General features: G+C 39.1%; 1 protein-coding gene across 1 annotated transcript in view; it reads left to right on the forward strand.

The window, feature by feature from the left end:
- Positions 1–13773: 13773 nt before the first annotated feature.
- Positions 13774–23264, forward strand: part of Stat92E (Signal transducer and transcription activator Stat92E) — a 478242-nt gene continuing 468751 nt past the window's right edge. Inside the window, exon 1 of the mRNA XM_090375942.1 lies at positions 13774–14104. Coding sequence (XP_090232068.1) covers positions 14099–14104 — 6 coding nt within the window. The 5' untranslated portion in view covers positions 13774–14098. The remainder of the gene's footprint in view (positions 14105–23264) is intronic.

The following is a 23264-nucleotide window of genomic DNA, read 5'->3' on the forward strand; positions in this document are numbered from 1 at the left end:
CGAGGCAGGATTCGAACCCGTGCCTGCCTGGCAACCCCGGTTGCCAGGCAGGCACTTTACCCACCCGGCTGGCCCGGTCGGCGTGAGGTGATCTGATACTCTATATCTGCCCACTATATGGCCTTGAATGGGTTGAGCATGCTGAATTCTGATGGGATTCTTCCACCTGCTCAGAATATGAACTTAAGGGGGCATAAATTTGTCTTTAGCCAGCAGATGGTTAATTGCTGGAACAACTTTCCATCTGTCATTGTGGAAGTTGATAGTTTAAATAAATTCAAGAAAGAACTGAACAAACTTTTAAAGGGAATGGTTATGTGAATTATTTATTTATTTATTATTTTTTTTTTTGGCTGATGCTGCATAAGCTCATACACTTGCTTTCTTGCATCACCTGCCTATATTGCTATTAAGTTGTATGTCTGGAGCCCTGTGCACAAGTACCACCTTTAAAGTGAAAGGAATTGTTTGTTGTTATTTGGTTTTTAGGAGCATTAGCAACTAGGGCCATATTGCTCCGGGAATATGCGGTGGTCATTCCCTGACCTTTCCGCATCCTCTGTATTTGGTTGTGACGGGCTCGAAACCCGGTCTAATCAAGAAGCGTGTGCTATGCACCGCTGCTCCTTCCCACCTGGCTACGGAGGTGCCTGAAAGGAATTGTTTTTTTTTTTTTTTTTTTTTTTGATTTGGTAGTTGTTGGCACATCGGCTTCTGTGGCCATATTGCACCTCCCAAGGTTTTTGCAGTACTTTGATCCAAGCCCAAGGCGGGAATCGAACCCGCGACCTTTGGGTTGCCGTGAAGGTACTTTCCCACTCGGCTAGCCCGGTCAGCGAAAGGAATTGTACAGCGAATAATTAGGTCAATTGAGATGAGCAGTGATCAAAGCAACGGATAACTGACACACTATCAGAGACTCAGCCTTTTGTCACTGGTCTCATCAGATTCAATCCCCCCCTCCCACCACACTGCCAATAGGCTTGCACACACATTAACACTTCATTCATTTAAATAGATTGGCATGTTCTTGTCTTTGGGTATTCCTCATCTAATCTTGCACTGAAGAAAATCAATGAGTAAGTAATGTAATTTAATTATGGTGTTTTTATCAATGAAATTTTCTGAGCAGTATAGACAGCCTGTAAAGCATCTCATGGGATTCTGTCAATGTTACACAAGAATTTTACCAGCAGGGAAAAGGCATTGGTTACAATTGGTTATTTAAATCATCTTGAGTATGAGCTCATTTTAAGAAGGATGTGGATCTTTTGGAACAAATGCAGAGATGAGAAAAACAGATTAATCAAGGGCAGAAAACCATACTTTAACAATAAAAGACTACTGTAAATTGCAGTGCTCAGAAAATAAGCATCTGTGAATCTTCACTGATGTATTTAAGACTTAAATGAACTGTGTGAACTCCACTCTACATTCTGATAGCAATCTTTCTCTTTCTCAGACAACTTTGACTAACTTCAAATGCCTTGAAAAACAAACTTTCTTCTGGTGTTGAGAAAGTGGTTGGGCTGAACAAATTTAAAGAAGCATTAGAGAAATTATCAGTAGTGATGGACAGATCAGGTAGGTTAGGGAATTTCTTACTGACATAATTATGTATTATAATTATGTTCCAATGTAGACTTTCTTAAATTTGTAAAAGGAAATAAAAGTAATATCAGAACATGATTCATTTACTTCTCACTGTTACCACAGAATGTAAGGAGACAAACAATACAACCAAACAATTCAAATCTGTTGAAATCTGCTTTCTAGTGCTTCTTAAATTTCTCATTACATTGAACTACATTTTTCCAAAGCACTCAGCGCTTGAAACGAGTTTAAATAATATATTTCTATAAACGACAATTATATGACCATACAGAACAAATGACACTTGTGATCTGTTTCGTAATAGACACACTTGTTACTTGACACACACCGTAATAGACACACGTTATATGATACACACCGTAATAGACACACTTGTTACTTGAATTCACCCACTACGTTACTAATTAAAATATTTTTTATTCAAGTTTTCTTAGGTAATCGTTTCTAATAAGAAAAAAAGAGAACTAACCTTAAATGTGATATCAGAACATGATTTCTTTGCTTCTCACTGTTACTACTGTATGGAAGGATACGGCCAAACAAAACAACTCTCCTGAAAACAGTTTTATAGTGCTTCTTAAATCTCTCAAATTTACTCTAAAATAACAACCACCCATGGAAACAAACGATGTCCAATACCAATGAACAAATGGCGCTTTTCCCAAAAAAATTTGATGTTGGAGGCGCTGCGGTTGCTTCAGAAAAAAAAAAAAAAAAAAAATAGGTCCACAGGCAAAATTAATTATAGTTGATATCTTTAGAAATTAAGAATTATTGGTAGCCATTATGTTTTAACCAAACTGTGAAAATACTATGGGTTTGTTGCGGAAATTATCCCCTGTATCTTTTCTTGGTATAAATTTAAAAAATTAAAGTGGAATATGGTAAAATTTCCAAATTTCCGCCCATCTATTCTACAACTGACTTTCCTCAAATTGAATTTATGCCCCGTCAGGTTTAAACTATTGTTTTAAAGCCATCCGAATAATGAAATTCATCTACCGTGCTGTGTATCTTATTTCTGTTTATTGCGTGTGTTCTATGATCGATTTGTATGTTTTGCTGGATGAAAAACCCCAGTTTCTGGGGGAAAACCTTGCTATTTTACCCCAAGGGCTCACACTGGTGAGTATGGGCTTGGCACACCCAGGGTCCTGAGCTGGATATCATCATTCTTCACTTTCTTAGTGATTCCCTTGTCTCTCTCTCTATCTCTCTCTCTCTCTCTCTCTCTCTCTCTCTCTTAGGGTAACTTGGGAATTTTTTTTTTGGCTGGTGCAGCATAAGCCTCAGGCTTCCTTACAACATGTAGCTAATAATAATAATAATAATAATAATAATAATAATAATAATAATAATACTAATAATAATAATCTACGCTTGAGACCGACTAACTCAGCCACGGAGTGAAAAAAGCCCATTAAAATTCCTATTGTCATCGACAGGATATGAGCACTGCCCTTAGGTTCGTAATCTGAGCAAGCGAAAGAATCCCATCAGAATTCAGCGTGCTCATCCCATTCAAGGCTTATACACCTCAATCAAATCACCTCGCAGGTGCCTAATCTCCAGCCGCTGCAATTAGTAGAACTTAAGCCTCTCTTGGTAAGAGGATCACTTCATTCTCCTCGCCAATCTTGTAGCCCTTCTCTGTACACGCTCAAACAACTCTACATCCTTCCTGAAATGAGGCCTCCAGACCTGTATACAGAAATGAAAGCATGGACTGACCATTGCCTTATACAAAGGGATGCATCGATCATGTGCTATGCGAGCGGCCTCACAAAATATCAAGACCCATGACCTGCTCTGGCAGCTGTGTGTACTGCTCAGAAAAGTTCATATCTGACTGCATAATTATCCCCAGGATTCTTTCATTCTACACTATCCTGAGCGTAACACCACGCAGTTGGTACATTACTCGGGGGAACATCCTTTGTAAAAAGGATAGGTGGAACAGGACCAGGGTATGTCTGCCAGGGGCAAAGGTTGATGACGTTGTAGAGCGGATATCATCTTTCAAGGGCACAAAAGGTGATATAGTTGTACACGTTGGCACTAATGATATTAAGAGTAGGAGACCAGCGGAACTACTCAACAAGTACAGGTCACTGTTGAAAAAAAGCCGTGAAATAGGGTTGAATTTGAAAGTGTCTGCAATTCGGCCCATACACGATAGGAGGGAGTACATGATGAGAGCCTTGTCGATCAGTTCGGCCCTGGAAAGATTGTGCAAGCCTCAAGGGGTAGAATTTTTTTCAGCCTGGACTGTACTTGTTAACAGGAGAGATTGCTTCTACAGGGATGGGATACACTTAAATAGAAAGGGTGCAAGAATATTTGCTGATGCTATCGAGGCAGTTTTAGGTGGGTCGGAAAACTGCTAGTTTGGGGGGATACAAAGACTAATAGTTTAACAGTAACCGCAGGCAGAGGTGAAGGTGATTCTTGCACAACTTCTATTAGAATAAGAAGCGACCTGGAGCGAGGGGTGTTGGGGGTTTCAGGGACGGATGGCAGTCATCATGGAACAGTTGGGTATATGGGATGTGTTAGGGTAACAAGGAATAGACATAGGAGCATGTATGCTTGCATGTATACCAATGCTAGAAGTATAGTAAATAAATTTGATGAATTTGAAGTGTTGGTCAAGACATCAAAGGCGGATATTGTTGGGATAGCAGAGACGTGGTGTCACAAAGATATAAGGAATGCAGAACTGGAAATTGGGGAGTACAGAAAGGATAGACAGGACACAAAGGGAGGGGGTGTTATGCTGTTAATTAAGAAAAACATAAAATCAAAGGAAGTGCACCCAGTTAATATAGATGAACAGTGCTCTGTTGAGTAAGTTTGGTGTGACATAAGCACTGCGAAAGGAAAAATAAGAGTAGGAGCGTGTTATAGGCCTAATGACTTGAACGAGTACAATGAACAATTGTACAGAGAAATAGAGTGGGCCAGTAAATCAGAATGTCTTATAATGGGGGATTTTAACTTCCCAGATATTGACTGGAACTTGTGGGTTGGTCACTCACACACTAGTCAGACTTTTGTGGATTTATTGGATGATTGTTTTCTGCAGCAGCATGTTCGAGAGGCAACCAGAGAAAGTAACATTCTTGATCTGGTTATCAGCAGTGATCATTCGTGTATTAAGAATTTGCAGATAAAGAACCACTAGGTGGCAGTGATCACAGTGTGCTGAAGTGGGATTTACTCAAAGAGGTAACTACCGTCAGGGGTAAAGGAAAGGGTTTTTGCTTCCGTAAAGGGGAGTACAGTGGTCTCAGACAGTTTTTAAGTTCTGTACAGTGGGATCAACTGACGATGTTACAAACAGTAAATTCTAAGTGGGAAGCATTCAAAGAATTAATCGTGGAAGCTACTAGACTTTATATACCGATTAAGAAATATCGTTCAAGGTTTAGGCCTAAATGGTTATCAAATGAACTAATGACACTCGTGATAGAGAAGAAAAATGCATGGGATGCATATAAATTATCAGGTAACGCAGAAGCCTGTGGCAGATATAAGCTAGTCTGTAATCAGGTCACAAAGGAGGTTCGGCAGGCGAGGGCGGATTACGAGAAATCTTTGGCAAAAGATGCTAAGAAAATCAGCAAGGATTTCTTTACTTATATAAACTCTAAAAGGAAGGGGCTGAATATGATTGGTCCACTTGACATCGATGGTTCGACTGTTGATGATCCTGCTCAGATAGCAAACAAACTGAATGAGTATTTTGCATCTACATTCACACGTGAGGAATTATTACAATTTGAAAATGGAAGAAGGTTATCAAATTGTAGCAGTGTGCTTAATGATTTTCTAATAACTGAGAGCAAAGTGGAAGAGAAATTGTTGAAGTTAAACACAAGAAAGGCACCTGGGGTGGATGGGATCTATCCAGTTATTTTAAAGGAGGCGGCAAAGCAACTAAGCAAACTCTTAGCCATAATTATGAGAGCATCCTTGGACTCAGGGGAGGTTCCAACGGACTGGAGATGTGAAATGTGTCCCCAATTCACAAAGGTGGATCGAAGGGTGACAGGAGTAACTACAGACCAATTAGTTTAACTTCTGTTCCGGGTAAAATAATGGAGTCGCTGGTTAAAGATGCATTGCAGGATCATCTAGACAAGACTGCAGCAATAATTCAAACACAGCATGGGTTTGTTAAGGGAAAGTCTTGTCTGACAAATTTGATTGGTTATTATGATGTGGTCACAAAGGAACTGGATGCAAAAAATAATTTTGATATCATATACTTGGATTTCAGGAAAGCTTTTGACACTGTTGCGCATGGAAGACTACTGTACAAATTGGAGCAGAATTTGTATTAAGGGTAAGTTGCTACAATGGATAAAAGGATGGTTAAGTGGGAGAAGACAGAGGGTGGTAATCAATGGGTGCTGCTCTTCTTGGACTAATGTTATTAGTGGAGTCCCACAGGGTTCGGTGTTGGGTCCACTGTTGTTTTGTGTATTTATCAATGATATTGATGAAGGTATATCAGGCTTAATGTCGAAGTTTGCAGATGACACAAAGGTTGGCAGGGTTGTTAATGACAGTAATGGCAGTGTGCTACTGCAACAGGATCTAGATAATTTGGGCAGATGGGCTAAGAAGTGGCAACTGAAGTTCAACCTTGACAAATGCAAAGTACTGCATATGGGTAGAAATAACCCCAGAGAAACGTACCAACTGTGTGGTACTACACTTAAGGTGGTAGAAAATGAAAAAGACCTGGGAGTAATTGTGCAGTCAGATATGAAGTTTTCTGAGCAGTCCAGACAGGCTGCTAGGGCGGGTTATCTGGTTTTGTCAATGATATATAGGAATTTTGCTAGCAGAGAAAAGGAGGTGATTGTCCCTCTGTATAAAGCAATGGTCAGGCCACGCCTTGAGTACTGCGTACAGGTCTGGAGGCCTCATTTTAGGAAGGATGTAGATTTGCTTGAGCGTGTACAGAGAAGAGCAACACGATTGGCGAGGGGAATGAAGGGATTCTCTTACCAAGAGAGGCTTAAATTCTGCAAATTGCAGTGGCTGGAGACTAGGCACCTGCGCGGTGATCTGATTGAGGTGTATAAGGCCTTGAATGGGTTGAGCACGCTGAATTCTGATGGGATCCTTCCACTTGTTCAGATTACCAACCTACGGGGACATAAGTTCAAATTAAGAAAGGACAGATGTAGAATAGATGTGCGGAAATTTGCCTTTAGCCAGCGGGTGGTTAATTGCTGGAACAAACTTCCATCTGTCGTTGTGGAAGTTGATAGGTTAAATAAATTTAAGGAGGAATTGGGCAGGCATTTGAAGGGAATGGTGTGATTTTTTTTTTTTTTGGCTGATGCTGCATAAGCTCCTACACTTGCTTTCTTGCATCATGTGCCACTACTACTACTACTACTACTACTACTACTACTACTCTGGGTGTGCCGCCACCCACACGCAGTACTTTGCATTTGTCAAGGTTAAACTTCAGTTGCAACTTCTCAGTCGAACTGCTCAACTTTTCCAGATCCTGTTGCAGTAGCGTACTATCATAACTGTCATTAACAACCCTGCCAACCTTTGTATTATCTGCAAACTTTGACATTAAGTCTCATATACCTTCATCGATATCATTCATAAAAAGACAAAACAATAGTGGGCCCAACACCGAAATCTCGAAGTTCACGAAGAGCAGCGTCTATTGATTATCACACTCTGTCTTCTCTCTCTCTCTCTCTCTCTCTCTCTCTCTCTCTCTCTCTCTCTCTCTCTCTCTCTCAACCACTCTTTTATCGATTGAAGCATCTTACCTTTAACACCATACTGCTCAATTTGCACAGTAGTCTTTCATGTGCAACAGTGTCAAAAGCTTTCTTGAAATCCAAGTATATGAAATCAAAAGTTTGATTTGCATCCAGTTCCTGTGTAACCACTTCATAGCAGCCGATCAAATTTGTCAGAGAAGACTTTTCCTTAACAAACCAATGCTGTTTCTGAATTATTACTGCAATCTTGTCTAGATTATCCTGTAATGCATTTTTAACAAGTGACTTCATTATCTACACAGGTACAGAAGTTAAACTAACTGGTTTCTAATTATTCGTGAATATATACTCGTGTCATCCATTAAATCCCCCTTTGTGAAGTGGGGATACATTTGCTTGTCTCCGGTCAATGGGGCCACTAAGTCCAACGATGTTCTCATAATTATGGCTAAAGGTTTGCTTAGTTCCTTTGCCGCTTCTTAATTATAACTAGATAGATAGATGGCATCCGGCCCAGATGGCTTTCTGATATTCAACTTCAACAATTTAGTATTAGTATTAGAAATGGCAGTAGCGATTAAGATCGGTTGAGGCCCCGGGCGCATATAGGGCCCCTTAAAAAAAGTGAGAGAGAGAGAGACAGGGAAAAATAAAAATACATGTTAACCATTTTTTAAATAAAAAAAAATTTATGTACTATTAATGTTTTATTTCCAATAAAATTTGAATATAATATATGTATAATATAATTAATAATAGCATAATAATAATCACAAAGTTTTGAATTAATAATTGAACATATAAGTTCAACTAATTTGTTTGTGTTTTGCGTATTAAGTTGGGGTTTTGCGTGGGCCCCTCAGAAGTCGGGGCCCAGGGCGCGCGCCTGGTGCGCCCGCCGTTAAATCCGCCTCTGGCGTAGGTAGGTCCATTGGAGCAACTTTCATGATGTTTTTTGATTTATGAATTTTTTATTGCTATTAATTAATTAATTATTATTATTCTAATTTTATTGCTGTTTTTATACCGCTCTCCCAGTGTGATGGAACCCTATTATTATTATTATTATTAGTAGTAGTAGTAGTATTCCTGTCAATAGCAAGGAATTCAGCTTATACCGTATCAGCGAAAAAGGAAGAAGGAAAAAAGAATACTACGCACGTCTTTTCTCTTCCCATATTCTCATATGTTTAATTCGTCTTTATGTTTTTTACTCTCAGCCCATTTCCACGATATCAGATGGTAGGTTTCCCTACAATAAATTACTAACTATTCTCTGGCTGATTGGAAATATTCGCACATTTATTTATCTATTATTTATATATGCTCCTGTTTCTGCTCTTAATTACTCTGACACAGTTTGTGTATTTCCATGTCTGTGATGATCCCGAGCAGCCCTTAGAATCCCCAAGACATTGGTTTCCATGCTGCTGCACGTCAAAACAGAAGCAATGCAAGTATTACTTTCAGCTGTATATATGACTGCTGTTTATCTGTTATTCTGTGTATCCCCAAGCAAGCTAGCAGTTTTCACACCTATCTACCACTGCTCGTATAGCATCGATAAATATTATCGCACCTCTTTTATTTAATTGTAATATGTAATTCCTGTAAAAAATCCTCTGACAGTAAATTAGTAATTTACTGGCACCAAGCACAAACGAACCTGAGAAAAACTCTATGACATAGGCCTTGCACAATTACTTCGGCGTCGAACTGAGTGATACAGCTATCATCGTGTACTTCCTCTGGTTTAAGCGAAATTTCAGACACCTCCAGATTTAACTGGAAAGTGTCTGTAATTCTGCACAGAGAAACAGTTTTTCTCCTCGTAAGTCATAATTAATAACCACTTGAAGGGCTTTATACTCGAATATTATTTACTTTCTTTGTAGTAACGAATGAAAAGATTCTTATGAATATGATTTTAGAGAAGTAGTTAAAAGGCAGCAGAAATGACCGAAATTTTGGGGACTAATTTTAGTTCTTCAAGTTCGAACCAAAATTTATTTGTGTTTTCTCATACTTATAGGGATAGTTTTTTATGTGAATCCCAAATGGTCCTTGAGGTTGTCACAGACATTCTCTCAGATATGCCAGACAAGCTGTTCTTGCTACCTGGGAGTCTAAAACGCTGATGGAACTGATATTCGGGTGACACAAGTCAACTGGACCCAATTTCGGCGAAGTCCGGACGGTCTATGACAGCCAAATCCTCTGCTTGCACCTTCACGATGGTGGGACTGTTAGTAATCCTGGGTATAACCTCCATGCACAAGTACATGGTGGGTGACCACCCAGGTATGTACCAACGTGAGCAGGGGTCGAGGTGTGGCGCCCACACCACATGGAGGAATGCCACCCCTCTATGTTACCAGGCAGTACTAGGTGGTATATCACTCTCATCAACCAGTGAAATACCACCACTTTGCTTATTGGAGGCTTGAAGTGGTGGAACCCATGTTTAGTCTCTAGAGCTAAGTTCCGGCCAACCCTTCCCTATCTCTTCCATCATGTAGTATGATTGATGATTTTTGAGGTTATGATGAATGTCGTGGCGAGATCCAATATTCCTTACATTTCGAGGGTACAGCTCTAAAACGGTGTTCGCAGGCCGGCCGCTAGATAGTACACAGGACCAAACCTATAGGTAACTCTCTAGGAGGCTTCCGGATCAGCTAGTGTATAATCGTGCTACCTCTACTCTGCCAGATAGTGACTGGAGGGAGTCCGAGTAGTGTGTATGCGGGGAGCATTATCGAGGCCACGTTATGTCACGGATCTGGGTATATTCTTACCACATGTACGCCATATCCAAAAATTTCATTACTTCATACAGCACGTCCCACCCACTTTTTCTTACTATTGAATACACCACGAATTGTCAAAATAATAGAGCAAGCTTATCTGCAAAAAGATGTAAACCTCCCAAGGACTTCCTAATTCATTTCACAAATATACGTGGTCTCAATTCCAATCTCAACGAAGTCAATTTCCACTTGCACTCTTTCAAACCCCATGTACTTTTTCTGACTGAATCTCAGTTATCAGTTGATTCAACTACTGCTCATCTCAGATGTCCAAATTATTTGCTGTATGATTCCTTTCGCCTCAAAGGTGGTACTTGTGCATATGTCCGTTCTGATATTCCCTGTCAGAGACTTGGCAATTTGGAATCTCCTCTCTTTGATCTTCTCTGGCTTAAAATCTCTCTACCTCATTGTGTCAAATTCATCTGTTGTCTCTACCGTTCTCCCAACTCCACTAATCACTTGGAGCTCTTTGACTTCCTCTCTTTGCAACTTGACTTTCTTCAGTCCAACTTTCCTAACAGTGAGGTAATTTTCCTTGGTGATTTAATGTTCACAACTCCAGCTGGCTTCCGTTTTCTAGTCACACCGACCCAGCGGGTCGAGATGCTGAGGCTTTTGCAATTACTAATGACCTAGCACAGATTGTTCATTTACCTACAAGAATATCGGACAATCCTAATCATACAGCCAATACGCTTGATTTTTTTCTCACAAACAACACTTCTGAGTATGCGGTCGAAGTGAGAGGTCCTTAAGGCACTTCAGATCACAACTTGGTGATTGTCTCTTCTCCAATGGAACCTTTATCTCATGGCTATTCCCAACCTCGTATTGTTTGGCATTACAAGAATACAAAATGGGATGACCTGCGAGACTTCTTTTCTTCTTTTTCTTGGTCTATTTACTGTTTCAAAACTTCTGATGTCAGATCGTGTCAGTGAAATTATTCTTGCAGGAATGGAATCCTTTATCCCACATTCCGCTTTAAAATCTCGTCCCTTATCTAAACCTTGGTTTTCCAATAAATGTGGTAAGGCTGTCCAAGAGAAGAATGTTGCATATCGTAATTATCTTGTTTCTAATTCTTCAGTTTCATTTTCTGCCTACACCAAAGCTCGCAACAATTGTAAAGCAGTTATTAATCAGTCCAAACTAGAGTTTGAACAGGCTAAGAGTAGAAAACTTGCTTCTTGCCCTAATGGTAGCCGAGCATTCTGGTCTCTTGCCATAGCTATTGGCCGCAACTTTTGCCCATCTCTGCTCCCACCTCTGTCCAAACCAGATGTTTCTGTTGTCACTTCAGCCAAGGATAAAGCTGACCTGCTAGCATCCCATTTTTCTTCCAGCTCTTGTATTAATGATCTTGGTAAAACACCTCCCACCATTCTCAACACGCTCCATTCAATGCCTCCTGTGGTCTTCTGTCAAAAGGATGTCAGAAGGATTTTGACGAATCTTGATGCTAAGAAAGTTCCAGGTCCTGATGTTATTTCTCCACTTGTTCTCAAAACCTGTGCTCCTGAACTTACTCCTATTCTTTGCTGCCTTTTTTCACTTTCTTATTCCAAAGGTGTTTTTCCTTCTGCTTGGAAATTTGCTCATATCCAGCCAGTTCCTAAAAAGTGTGACAAGTCCCTTCCATCCAATTATCATCCCATTGCAATTACTTCTACTCTTTCTAAAGTAATGGAGAAAATTAATTAACCATCAGCTCTTAAACTACCTAGAAACCTTCAGCCTGATCAACCATCGCCAGTATGGATTCCGTCAGTGTCGATCCACTGGTGATATTCTGGCTTATGTTACCCATTTACGGACTAATTCAATGGAAAGGTTTGGTGAAACACAAGTAGTTGCTCTTGACATCTCGAAGGCTTTTGATCGTGTTTGGCATAAAGGTCTTCTAAACAAGCTTCCATCTTATGGTTTGCCAACTGTTTTTAGTAATTGGTTATCCAGTTTTCTCTCAGATCGCTCACTGAGGGTGATGGTAGATGGCTCTCTGTCTTCTAACTTCTCCACTAATGCTGGTGTCCCCCAAGGTTCAGTTCTTTCCCCCACTCTTTTCCTCTTGTATATCAATGACCTTCTTCCATTGACTGGAAATCCTATCCATAGTTTTGCCGATGATAGCACATTGCATTCAACTTTCCATTTTGCGAAACCTTGTCCTGCTCAGTCAGCTTCACCTTCTTGAAAATCTGCTGCGAACTTAAATGCCGATCTTCAGGTAATTCTCCAGTGGGGAAAAGACAACTTAGTCGATTTCAACCCTTCTAAAACTCAGTCTTGTCTTATATCTCGCAAAAAGGATTCTTCTGCTCCTATGCTTATCTTTAGTGACACTCCGATATCTAGGCAAAATGATATATCTCTTTTGGGGATCACCCTGACTTCTAATCTCTCTTGACACATGCACATTACAAATATTGCTTCCTCTGCATCGAAAAAACTTGGTTTTTTCTTTCGCTCTCGGCGTTACTTTTCTTCCAAACAGCTGCTCACTCTGTAGAAATCACAAATCCGCCCTGCCATGGAATATTGTTCCCACATCTGGGGTGGTGCCCCCAAAACCTCTCTAAGGCTTCTTGATTCCATTCAGAAGAGGGCAGTTAGGTTAATTAATGATTCATCTCTAACAGAGTCTCTCCACTCGCTTTCTCATAGACGCACTGTTTCTGCTGCATGCCTCTTCTACAGATACTTCCATGGGCACTGTTCTTCTGAATTGGGTTCTATAATTCCCGCTCTCTCTTTCAAAACAGTCCGGACACGCGCCGCCACCAGCCAACATCCATTTACTGTCCAACTTCAAACCCACAGAACCAACTTTTCATTTTGCTCATTTATTCATTCAACTGCCGTTTTCTGGAACAACCTTCCTTCATACGTATTTCCTGAAAATTACAATCTACAGAAGTTCAACTCCAATATCAACAAATATCTTCTTTCGTCTTCTCAACCTCCAACACAAGCACGGTACTAAGTACTATAGGTTCTAAAACCTCTCGTGTTTGGGGTTAACATAAAAAAAAAAAAAAAAAAAAAACACGAGAGGTATTAGAACCTATAGTACTTAGTACCGTGCTTGGGTTGGAGGTTGAGAAGACGAAAGAAGAAGTTATCAGAAAATAAATTTATTTATGCAGACGCTCATGGTACTGAATTAATTTATAGTTTACCTTGTTAATATATATATATTTTCAAAATAGAGAAAAAACAATAACCTTATACAATTTTGAGCACTCATATCGAAATTATTAAAAAGATTAATATTTTAATAATTTTTGACACCAGTTTCTCTCACTGTGTATTTCGATATTTCTTGAACCTCATTTTCTAGACTTACATTTAATTATTTTTTTACCTAGACTTAATTATTTTCGATACATTTTTATAATAAATCATAAACAAGCGTAGGAAGGCACGACGTTTTGTTTTTGAGAAAATTTGATTATAACTAAATGAAACTTTGTTGAAAATGTACGGCGTTTGCTGCTACCACCAGTGGTAGCAATTAGTATTATGTGGTCACGTGAATTTTTCGTAGATGATTTTGTTTTTTTCTCGGAAATAGCGAATAATGCGTAACAATTGATTGTCCATCGTGTTTCTGTTATTCTTTTAATTGTGTAATAATGTTACTCCATCGAGTATAAAATCATACCTTGTATTACTGGAAACTTTTAGTTGGAAAGTGATTTGATGGATTAACTTGTCTCATTTTAAGTGTCTGTGATTAGTGAATTTGATTAGGCTTCGGAAGTGTGGAGACCCGTGTTGCTGATTGAATTCAAGGCCGGATACAATGTAACAATGTGTCACTGTTTTTTTTTCGCAGAAAGAGATGTTTCCTAGGGCTTACTGAGGATTGCACCGATATATGTTACTGTTAATGTCCACTAAATGAAGGTACATATTTTATGTGTTTATGTTCATTCTGTTTATCCAGTTTATATACAATTTTTAATTATCGGTAACCCTAATACGGGTGCATATTGGAATCTGTCATAGAGCTTTTTAAGTTTTTCTGTTAGTATAACGATTTGTGTATAATTCGTATGAAGTTATTACCACTTTCGTATTCTGATCACTCCGTTTCAGCAGAAATGTAATATCTGTATATTGGTTCGCTTGTTAAATAGTGGTCGTTGATTTAATTGCAATGTTTGATTAAAGCTGCAGTTTTCGGAGGCTGGTTTAGGTCTGTGAGAGTGTGCTGTTATGAGATGCCAGTTATATGTATATATCCATATTCCAGACACTTGTACACTTTTTAGTGCATAAATGTGAGAGAAAAAAAAAGCATTAATAGAATTCATGTTATAATCTCCATCTTTTATAATAATAAAAATTTATTATGGACTGTAATATTAATTAAATGCTGGCAACTTACCTGCAAAAGTGAAAACAATGATTATGGGAAACGAATATGTAAAAAAAAAACAAAAAAACTTTCCACGTGGGAAATTTTTTTGAAACAAACTGCAAGTGCTAGTACTGTATATACCAAAATTGTGAACTGGTAACATATCAGGATTCTTGTTGGATCCTATGTTGTTAACTTATGCAAAAAAAAGAAACATCCACGCATTTTTTTTTTTTTTTTTTTTTTCTCGGGTGATTCCATATCAAGTGGCCTAATTTTGAAGATGATCACTGCTCGACCATTTTCAGTTTTGTTGAAACTTAGTGTAGATGTTTAAACAGGTTTCCAAAGAAGCTGTGCAAAAATTCAGTTCAAAATATAGTATGCTTGAGAGGCATCAGCACCTTTTTTGTGGAGGTCACCTGCTTTACGTGGAGCAAATCACAAAAAAATTTTAGTAATATCTTGTGGTTCATTGTTTTCAAAAATATTCTCTAGAAACTTTTTTAATTCATCTATTCCTGGACATTTTACACACCAATGAAGCATACAATCTTTTGACTCCAAGTTTTAAGTGTTACTGTTGCACAACATTGAAAGGTAGTGCTCTGAAACTTGGTATACTTAGTTAATTTTGGCAGAGAATGCAAAACTTTTGGTGTCCAGGCTCAAAAACCTTCACATTTTTTACAATGCAGTCTGAAACTGGCACCAAAAATTTGTTGTAACAAATTTAAGCAAGACTTGAAAGTCATAACTTTGAAATAAAAACCTTTGGTACCTTCTTATTTGGACATTCCATTTAACATCTACATGAATTCAGTCTAACTAAATATGAGCTCTTATACTTGTTTGCTGGCTGAGATATTTTCCTTCAAAGATAGACTCAAAATATGAAATTCAAAATTTTACCTATCTTTAGGGGCAAATATCTTAATGTGGAACACCTTCAATTCTCTCTTTTAGCCACCATTAGAAAGAGCAAGTTTTAACCTACAAGGAATTATGGTTTTTCAGTTTTGTGCCTTGCTACTTAAGGCCTAAAAAATGGCCTTAAACATTTTATTTTCACGTAATATTTGCATACTTATTTGATGGTGAAGTTTCACATCTCAATAAGGACAGAACTATTGCATTTACAAGATTGTAATTTTCTGCAATTACTCTGCCCTTTGGTTTAAGGAGAAAGGATATATTGCCAATGCACAAAAAGATCTGTATTTTTTACAATGGGGGTGCAAATGGCAAGAAAAGAAACTGCATGGATTTCTTTAGTGCAAGTTCCCAAGCCTGAAAAGTGGTCTTTATTCAGGCTTCCAAGCATAAAGATGATGTTCTATTGGTTTCTAAGCTTAAAAGAAGTTATAACTGCCAAAATTTATTAAAAAAACACAATACAATTTGAAATAAGCAAGTGAGTGTGAAGATATTGAATCACTGCTTCATAATGGACTGTAATTGTTTATTGATGGTTGATATTACTACTTCAGGAAAGCTATTTGTCATCCCATTGTTGTTCAGGAATCTAGCAGACATCTTGTCTAGCAGGCCAGTGAAATGAGCGAGCTACTCCATGAGGGTGCAGGAAATTTACTAATACATCATGTTCTTCAAATGAAATTTCACAAATATTTCCAACACCACCAGTTATTGTCATAAATACAGGCAATGTATTGGCCAGATTGTAAATTAACAATTGGCACATATTTAATATTTGTTTCACTAGTCTAATCTACATGAGCTACAAATGATGATGGTGTGTTATTTGATACTCTGCAAACACAAATCTGTCTTGCATCAATAGGAAGGAAGTGATGATTTTTCTCTTGTTCCAGCAATAGAATGACTGTCTATGAATCTTTTCTCTCGAAATGACCTTACTTGCTCAATTTCCTCTTTAGAAACAAAACAATTTTATTCCAGTCACATATTTGTCACAAAATTCAAACACCTTTCTTGGTGTAAGGATTTTTATTTCAATTGGAAGTTGGAGACTTGCAAGTGCTGCCAATCATTTTATGTGCTACCAATTCCATTGCATGGTGACTTGCCATGGCTAGTGCCAAAGAAATTCCATTCAGCACTGATATCAAAATCCTTCTGATGATGATACAAGTTAATAAAATTCTTGTATTGGGCTGCAGAACCATCACCGAAGTAGTAACTGTATCTGATTTCTGCCATGAAACTCTTCAAATATTCAATTTAGTGGGTTAGAAAAACATGCATTGCAATTGTGTCATGTCGAAGGCAGTCACTGATTATGCAGAAACTTATATTCTGAAGTTCAATATACTTGTAATAAATGACAAATGGATGCAGTGTAGCCTGGCTGTTCTCCCAGTGGAACCCTTGAACAGCATCTTGCACAACAAATGAATAATTTTCTGCAAAATTCATCAAGATGACCAATTCTCTTGTCATTAAGCTTTACTTTGTTGACTTCAAATGGTAGCTTTGATGTTTAGCAATGTAGTGATGACAGGAAAGGTTAAATATCTTTGTACTCAACTCTTCAATAAAATCTTCTGTTAATTGCTTTTTGTGTCCAATGTATCTCTGTCAGTGTGTATCCATTGCTTGAATTCAATAATATCTTCTGGTTCATTGTTTTCAAAAATATTCTCTAGAAAATTTTTTAATTCATGTATTCCTGGACACTTCACACCAATGAAGCATACAATCTTTTGATTCCAAATCACAGACTGGTTTACCAATGAGAACCTTGTAATCACATTCAACAGGACTTGCTACTAGCATTAACTCGACATTTTGATGGATTGTGCATAAATATACAGAATGTGTTCCTTGACCCAAGTGGTGCGTCACAGCTGGTGCACCAGCTGTGACGCACCACTTGGGTCAAGGTTCCCAAACTTAGAAAATCCAATGTCAGATCCATTTCTATCTCGATAAGTTATAAACATTTCCTTCAAGTTGCTGAGTAGTAGTTGCTTTTGCATTTCTAATGGAAATGTAATCTTTCTTTCCAGGGCATATCCGACTAAATTCATCATCTTCAAAAAATTCCGTCACCTTTTGCTTTACTTGCTCAGAAAGCTTTTTTCCACGTATGACCATGATTCCTTCTTCTGCTTTAAGTTTTCTAGCCTTCTTGACCATTCTTTCTGAGACACTAAACTCTTCCATTATTTTCTTTTTGGACCAACTAACTGTAGCTAGTATTAATATTTGAAGTATTTCTGAATGACTTGATACCATCAACTTTTGATTCAATTTCTGACGTAGGGCACAAAAGGTGATATTGTTGTACACGTTGGCACTAATGATATTAAGAGTAGGAGACCGGCGGATTTACTTAACAAGTACAGGTCACAGTTGAAAAAAAGCCGTGAATTAGGGTTGAATTTGAAAGTGTCTGCAATTCTGCCCAGACACGATAGGAGGGAGTATATGATGAGAGCCCTGTCGATCAATTCGGCCCTGGAAGGATTGTGCAAGGCTCAAGGGGTAGAATTTTTTTCAGCCTGGTCTGTACTTGTTAACAGGAGAGACTGTTTCTACAGGGATGGGATACACTTAAATAGAAAGGGTGCAAGAATGTTTACTGATGCTATCGAGGCAGTGTTAGGTGGGTCGGAAAACTGCTAGATTGGGGGGATACAAGGACTAATAGATTAACAGTAGCCACTGGCAGAGGTGAAAGTGATTCTTGCACTGCTTCTATTGGAATGAGCCGCAGCCTGGAAAATAAGATGCAGGATAGTTCAGAGACTGCTGGGAATCATTGGGGTACAAATAAACACATGGGTTGTGTTAGGGTAGCTAAGAAAAAGAATGGGTGCATGTATACTTGCGTGTACACCAATGCTAGGAGTTTAGTAAATAAATTTGATGAATTTGAGGTATTGCTCAAAACATCAAAGGCAGATATTGTGGGGATTTCAGAGACGTGGTGTCACACAGATATAAGGAATGCAGAATTGGAATTTGGGGAATACAATGTCTATAGAAAGGATAGACAGGGTAGGAAGGGAGGAGGGGTTATGCTATTAGTTAAGAGATACATAAAATCCAAGGAAGTGAAGCCAGTCGACATTGCTGGACAGTGCCGTGTCGAGTCAGTTTGGTGTGACATAAGCATTGGGAGATCAAAATTGAGAGTAGGAGTGTGCTATAGGCCTAATGACTCTGATGAGTATAATAAGAAACTGTACAGGGAAATAGTGTGCCAGTAAATCAGAGAGTCTTATAATGGGGGATTTTAATTTCCCAGATATTGACTGAAATTTGGGAGCTGGTCACTCACACATAGCAAGGCTTTTGTGGATTTATTGGATGATTGTTTTCTACATCAGCATGTTCGTGAGGCAACTAGAGGGAGTAATACTCTTGATTTGATTATCAGTAGTGATTCTTAATGCATTAAGAATCTGCAGGTAAATGAACCACTAGGTGGCAGTGATCACAGTGTGCTGAGGTGGGATTTACTCAAAGAGGTAACTACCATTAGGGGTAAAGGGAAGGGGTATTGCTTTCGTAAAGGCGACTACGATGGACTGAGACAGTATTTAAATTCTATACAGTGGGACCAACTGATGATGTTACCAACAGCAAATTCAAAATGGGAAGCATTCAAAGAACTAATCTTGGAAGCTACTAGGCTTTACATACCAACTAAGAAATATTGTTCAAGGTTATTAGGCCTAAGTGGATGTCAGATGAACTAATGAGACATATGGCAGAGAAGAAAAATGCATGGGATACATACAAATTAACACATGACACAGAAGCCTATGATAGATACAAGTTGATCTGTAACCAAGTTACAAAGGAGGTTAGGCAGGCGAAGGCAGATTACGAGAAATCTTTGGCAAGGGATGCAAAGAAAAACAGCAAAGAGTTCTTTACTTATGTAAACTGTAGAAGGAAGGGGATGAATCAGATTGGTCCACTTGATATTGATGGGTCAACTGTTGATGATCCTGCCCAGGTAGCTAACAAACTGAATGAATATTTTGCATCAACATTCACACATGAGGAGTTATTCAGCGAGGGGAATGCCAGAGGTGTATTCAACTCTGGCAGTAAGCTAGAGAATCTTGTAATAACTGAGAGTAAAGTGGAGGAGAAATTGTTGAAGATAAATACAAGAAAGGCACCTGGGGTGGATGGGATCTATCCAGTTATATTAAAGGAGGCAGCAAAGGAAGTAAGCAAACCCTGAGCCATAATTATGAGAGCTTCCTTGGACTCAGGGGAAGTACCCATGGACTGGGGATGTGCAAATGTAACCCCAATTCACAAAGGAGGACCAAAGGGCGACACAAATAATTATAGACCTTTTAGTTTAACTTCTGTTCCTGGAAAATTAATGGAGGCACTGGTTAAAGAAGCACTGCAGGATTATCTAGACAAGACTTCAGTCATAGCTCAGACACAGCATGGTTTTGTTAAGGGGAAGTCTTGCCTGACCAATTTGATTGGATACTATGATGCAGTCACAAAAGAACTGGATGCAGGGAATAACTTTGATATTATATACTTGGATCTTAGAAAGGCTTTTGATACTGTTGCACATGGAAGACTGCTGCACAAATTGGAGCAGTGTGGCATTGGAGGCAAATTGCTGCTGTGGATAAAGGGGTGGTTGAGGGGGAGAAGACAGAGAGTGGTAATCAGTGGACACTGCTCATCGTGGACTAATGTTATTAGTGGAGTCCCTCCCTCAGGGTTCCGTATTGGGTCCATTTTTGTTTTCTGTATTTATAAATTATATTGATGATGGTATATCAAGCTTAATGTCCAAGTTTGCCAATGATACGAAGGTTGGCAGGGTTGTCAAGGACACTACTGACACTATGCTACTGCAACAGGATCTGGAAAGGTTGAGCAGATGGGCTTCGAGGTGGCAAATGAAGTTTAACATTGACAAATGTAAAGTATTACATATGGGAAACAGCAACCCCAGAGCAATGTATCAACTCTGTGGTACTACACTGACAGTGGTAGAGAATGAAAGGGACCTGGGGGTGGTTGTCCAGGCAGATATGAAGTTTTCTGAGCAGTGCAGACAGGCTGCAAGAGTAGCTCATGGTGTATCGTCGATGATATATGGTAATTTTTCTAGCAGGGATAAGGAGGTGATTATTCCCTTGTATAAGGCAATGGTCAGGCCACACATAGAGTACTGTATACAGGTCTGGAGGCCTCATTTCAAGAAAGATGTAGAGATGCTGGCACCGGCGAGGTGACCTGATAGATGTGTATAAAGCCTTGAATGGTTTGAGCATGCTCAATGCTGATGGGATTCTTCCTCTTGCTCAGAATAATCACCTGAGAGGGCATAAATTCAAATTGAGAAAAGACAGATGTAGGATAGACGTGAGGAAATTTGCCTTTAGCCAGTGGGTGGTCGGTTGGTGGAATAAACTTCCATCCCTTGTCGTGGAAGTTGATAGCCTAAATAAGTTTAAGGCTCAGCTGGACAGGTATTTCGAACGAACAGAGGGGTAAAGTGGAAGTGGTTATTTTTTATTTATTTATTTATTATTTATTTTTTTTTGGCTGATGCTGCGTAAGCTTGCTTTCTTGCATCAAATGCCTCTACTAATGCTAATTCTTTCAGCAGCTTATTGTAATCTAAGCAGTTTCCACACTGATAACTTGTACTTGGCTCCATGATGTCATTTGGATCCAAACCACCAATAGATGCAATTTTACTGGCAGTTACATCTTGTACTTGATTTGCCTTCCTTTTGGCATAGCCTTACAAGTCTTTCTTAGCCATTTGCTGAAATTTCAGAGGAGAAACACAAATAGCCATCATTCAAGCTTTCAGTCATGCATTTTATCATCATGGTCTGATCCAGATGAAGCTGATGTTGCTGTTGCTGCTTTTTGGCTGTTAGACTCTTTTTGGCATGATGGGCACAGCTTCTGGCCTGGTTTTATGTCTACCTTTGTTAGGTATTTCAGGTAGTCTGCGGGCACCTCCGTACCCAGGTGGGAAGAAGCAGCAGTGCGTAGCACACGGGGTTTGAGCCCGTCACCACCAAATACGGAGGATCCCTAAAGGTCAGGGAATGACCACCGCATATCCCGGAGCAATATGGCCTTAGTTGCTAATGCTACTAAAAACCAAACAACAACAACATCAGGTAGTCTGCCATTGACATATGTATATTGGTTGTAAACTTTTTTTCACCATATGATTTTTGAGCCCGTCACCACCAAATACGGAGGATCCCTAAAGGTCAGGGAATGACCACCGCATATCCCGGAGCAATATGGCCTTAGTTGCTAATGCTACTAAAAACCAAACAACAACAAAATCAGGTAGTCTGCCATTGACATATGTATATTGGTTGTAAACTTTTTTTCACCCTATGATTTTTCTTCTGGAAAGGATTGCAACATGAACGCTGCAAAAATTCAAATTTTGTCAAAAGCAAAGCTTCATGATATAGACAAATTGTGTCTTTACCCAGGTTTAATCCACAATGCCGACCGAAGGGTGACACGAGTAAATGCAGACCAGTTAGTTTAACTTCTGTTCCGGGTAAAATAATGGAGTCAGTCACTGGTTAAAGATGCATTGCAGGAGCATCTAGACAAGACTGCAGCAATAATTCAGAAACAGCATGGGTTTGTTAAGGGAAAGTCTTGTCTGACAAATTTGATAGGATATTATGATGTGGTTACAAAGGAACTGGATTCGAAAAATAATTTTGATATCATATATTTGGATTTCAGGAAAGCTTTTGACACTGTTGCGCATGGAAGACTATTGTTCAAATTGGAGCAGAATGGTATTAAGGGTAAGTTGCTACAATGGATAAAAGGATGGTTAAGTGCTAGAAGACAGAGGGTGGTAATCAATGGGTACTGCTCTTCTTGGACTAATGTTATTAGTGGAGTCCCACAGGGTTCGGTGTTAGGTCCACTGTTGTTTTGTATATTTATCAATGATATTGATGAAGGTATATCAGGCTTAATGTCGAAGTTTGCAGATGATACAAAGGTTGGCAGGGTTGTTAATGACAGTAATTGCAGTGTGCTACTGCAACAGGATCTAGATAATTTGTGCAGATGGGCTAAGAAGTGGCAACTGAAGTTTAACCTTGACAAATGCAAAGTACTACATATGGGTAGAAGTAACCCCAGAGAAACATACCAACTGTGTGGTACTACACGTAAGGTGGTAGAAAATGAAAAGGAGCTGGGAGTAATTGTGCAGACAGATATGAAGTTTTCTGAGCAATGCAGACAGGTTGCCAGGGCAGGTCATGGGGTTTTGTCAATGATATATAGGAATTTTGCTAGCAGGGAAAAGGAGGTGATTATCCCTCTGTATAAGGCAATGGTCAGGCCACGGCTTGAGTACTACGTACAGGTCTGGAGGCCTCATTTTAGGAAGGATGTAGATTTACTTGAGCGTGTACAGAGAAGGGCAACAAGATTGGTGAGGGGAATGAAGGGATCCTCTTACCAAGAGAGGCTTAAGTTCTGCAAATTGCAGTGGCTGGAGACTAGGCACCTGCGCGGTGATCTGATTGAGGTATATAAGGCCTTGAATGGGTTGAGCACGCTGAATTCTGATGGGATTCTTCCACTTGTTCAGCTTACGAGCCTAAGGGGGCATAAATTCAAATTAAAAAGGACAGATTTAGAATAGATGTGCGGAAATTTTCCTTTAGCCAGCGGGTGGTTAATTGCTGGAACAAACTTCCATCTGTCGTT

Source organism: Mastigoproctus giganteus, chromosome 1 (assembly GCF_048544385.1).
Source record: "Mastigoproctus giganteus isolate SK-2022 chromosome 1, ASM4854438v1, whole genome shotgun sequence".
NCBI classification, from domain to species: domain Eukaryota; kingdom Metazoa; phylum Arthropoda; class Arachnida; order Uropygi; family Thelyphonidae; genus Mastigoproctus; species Mastigoproctus giganteus.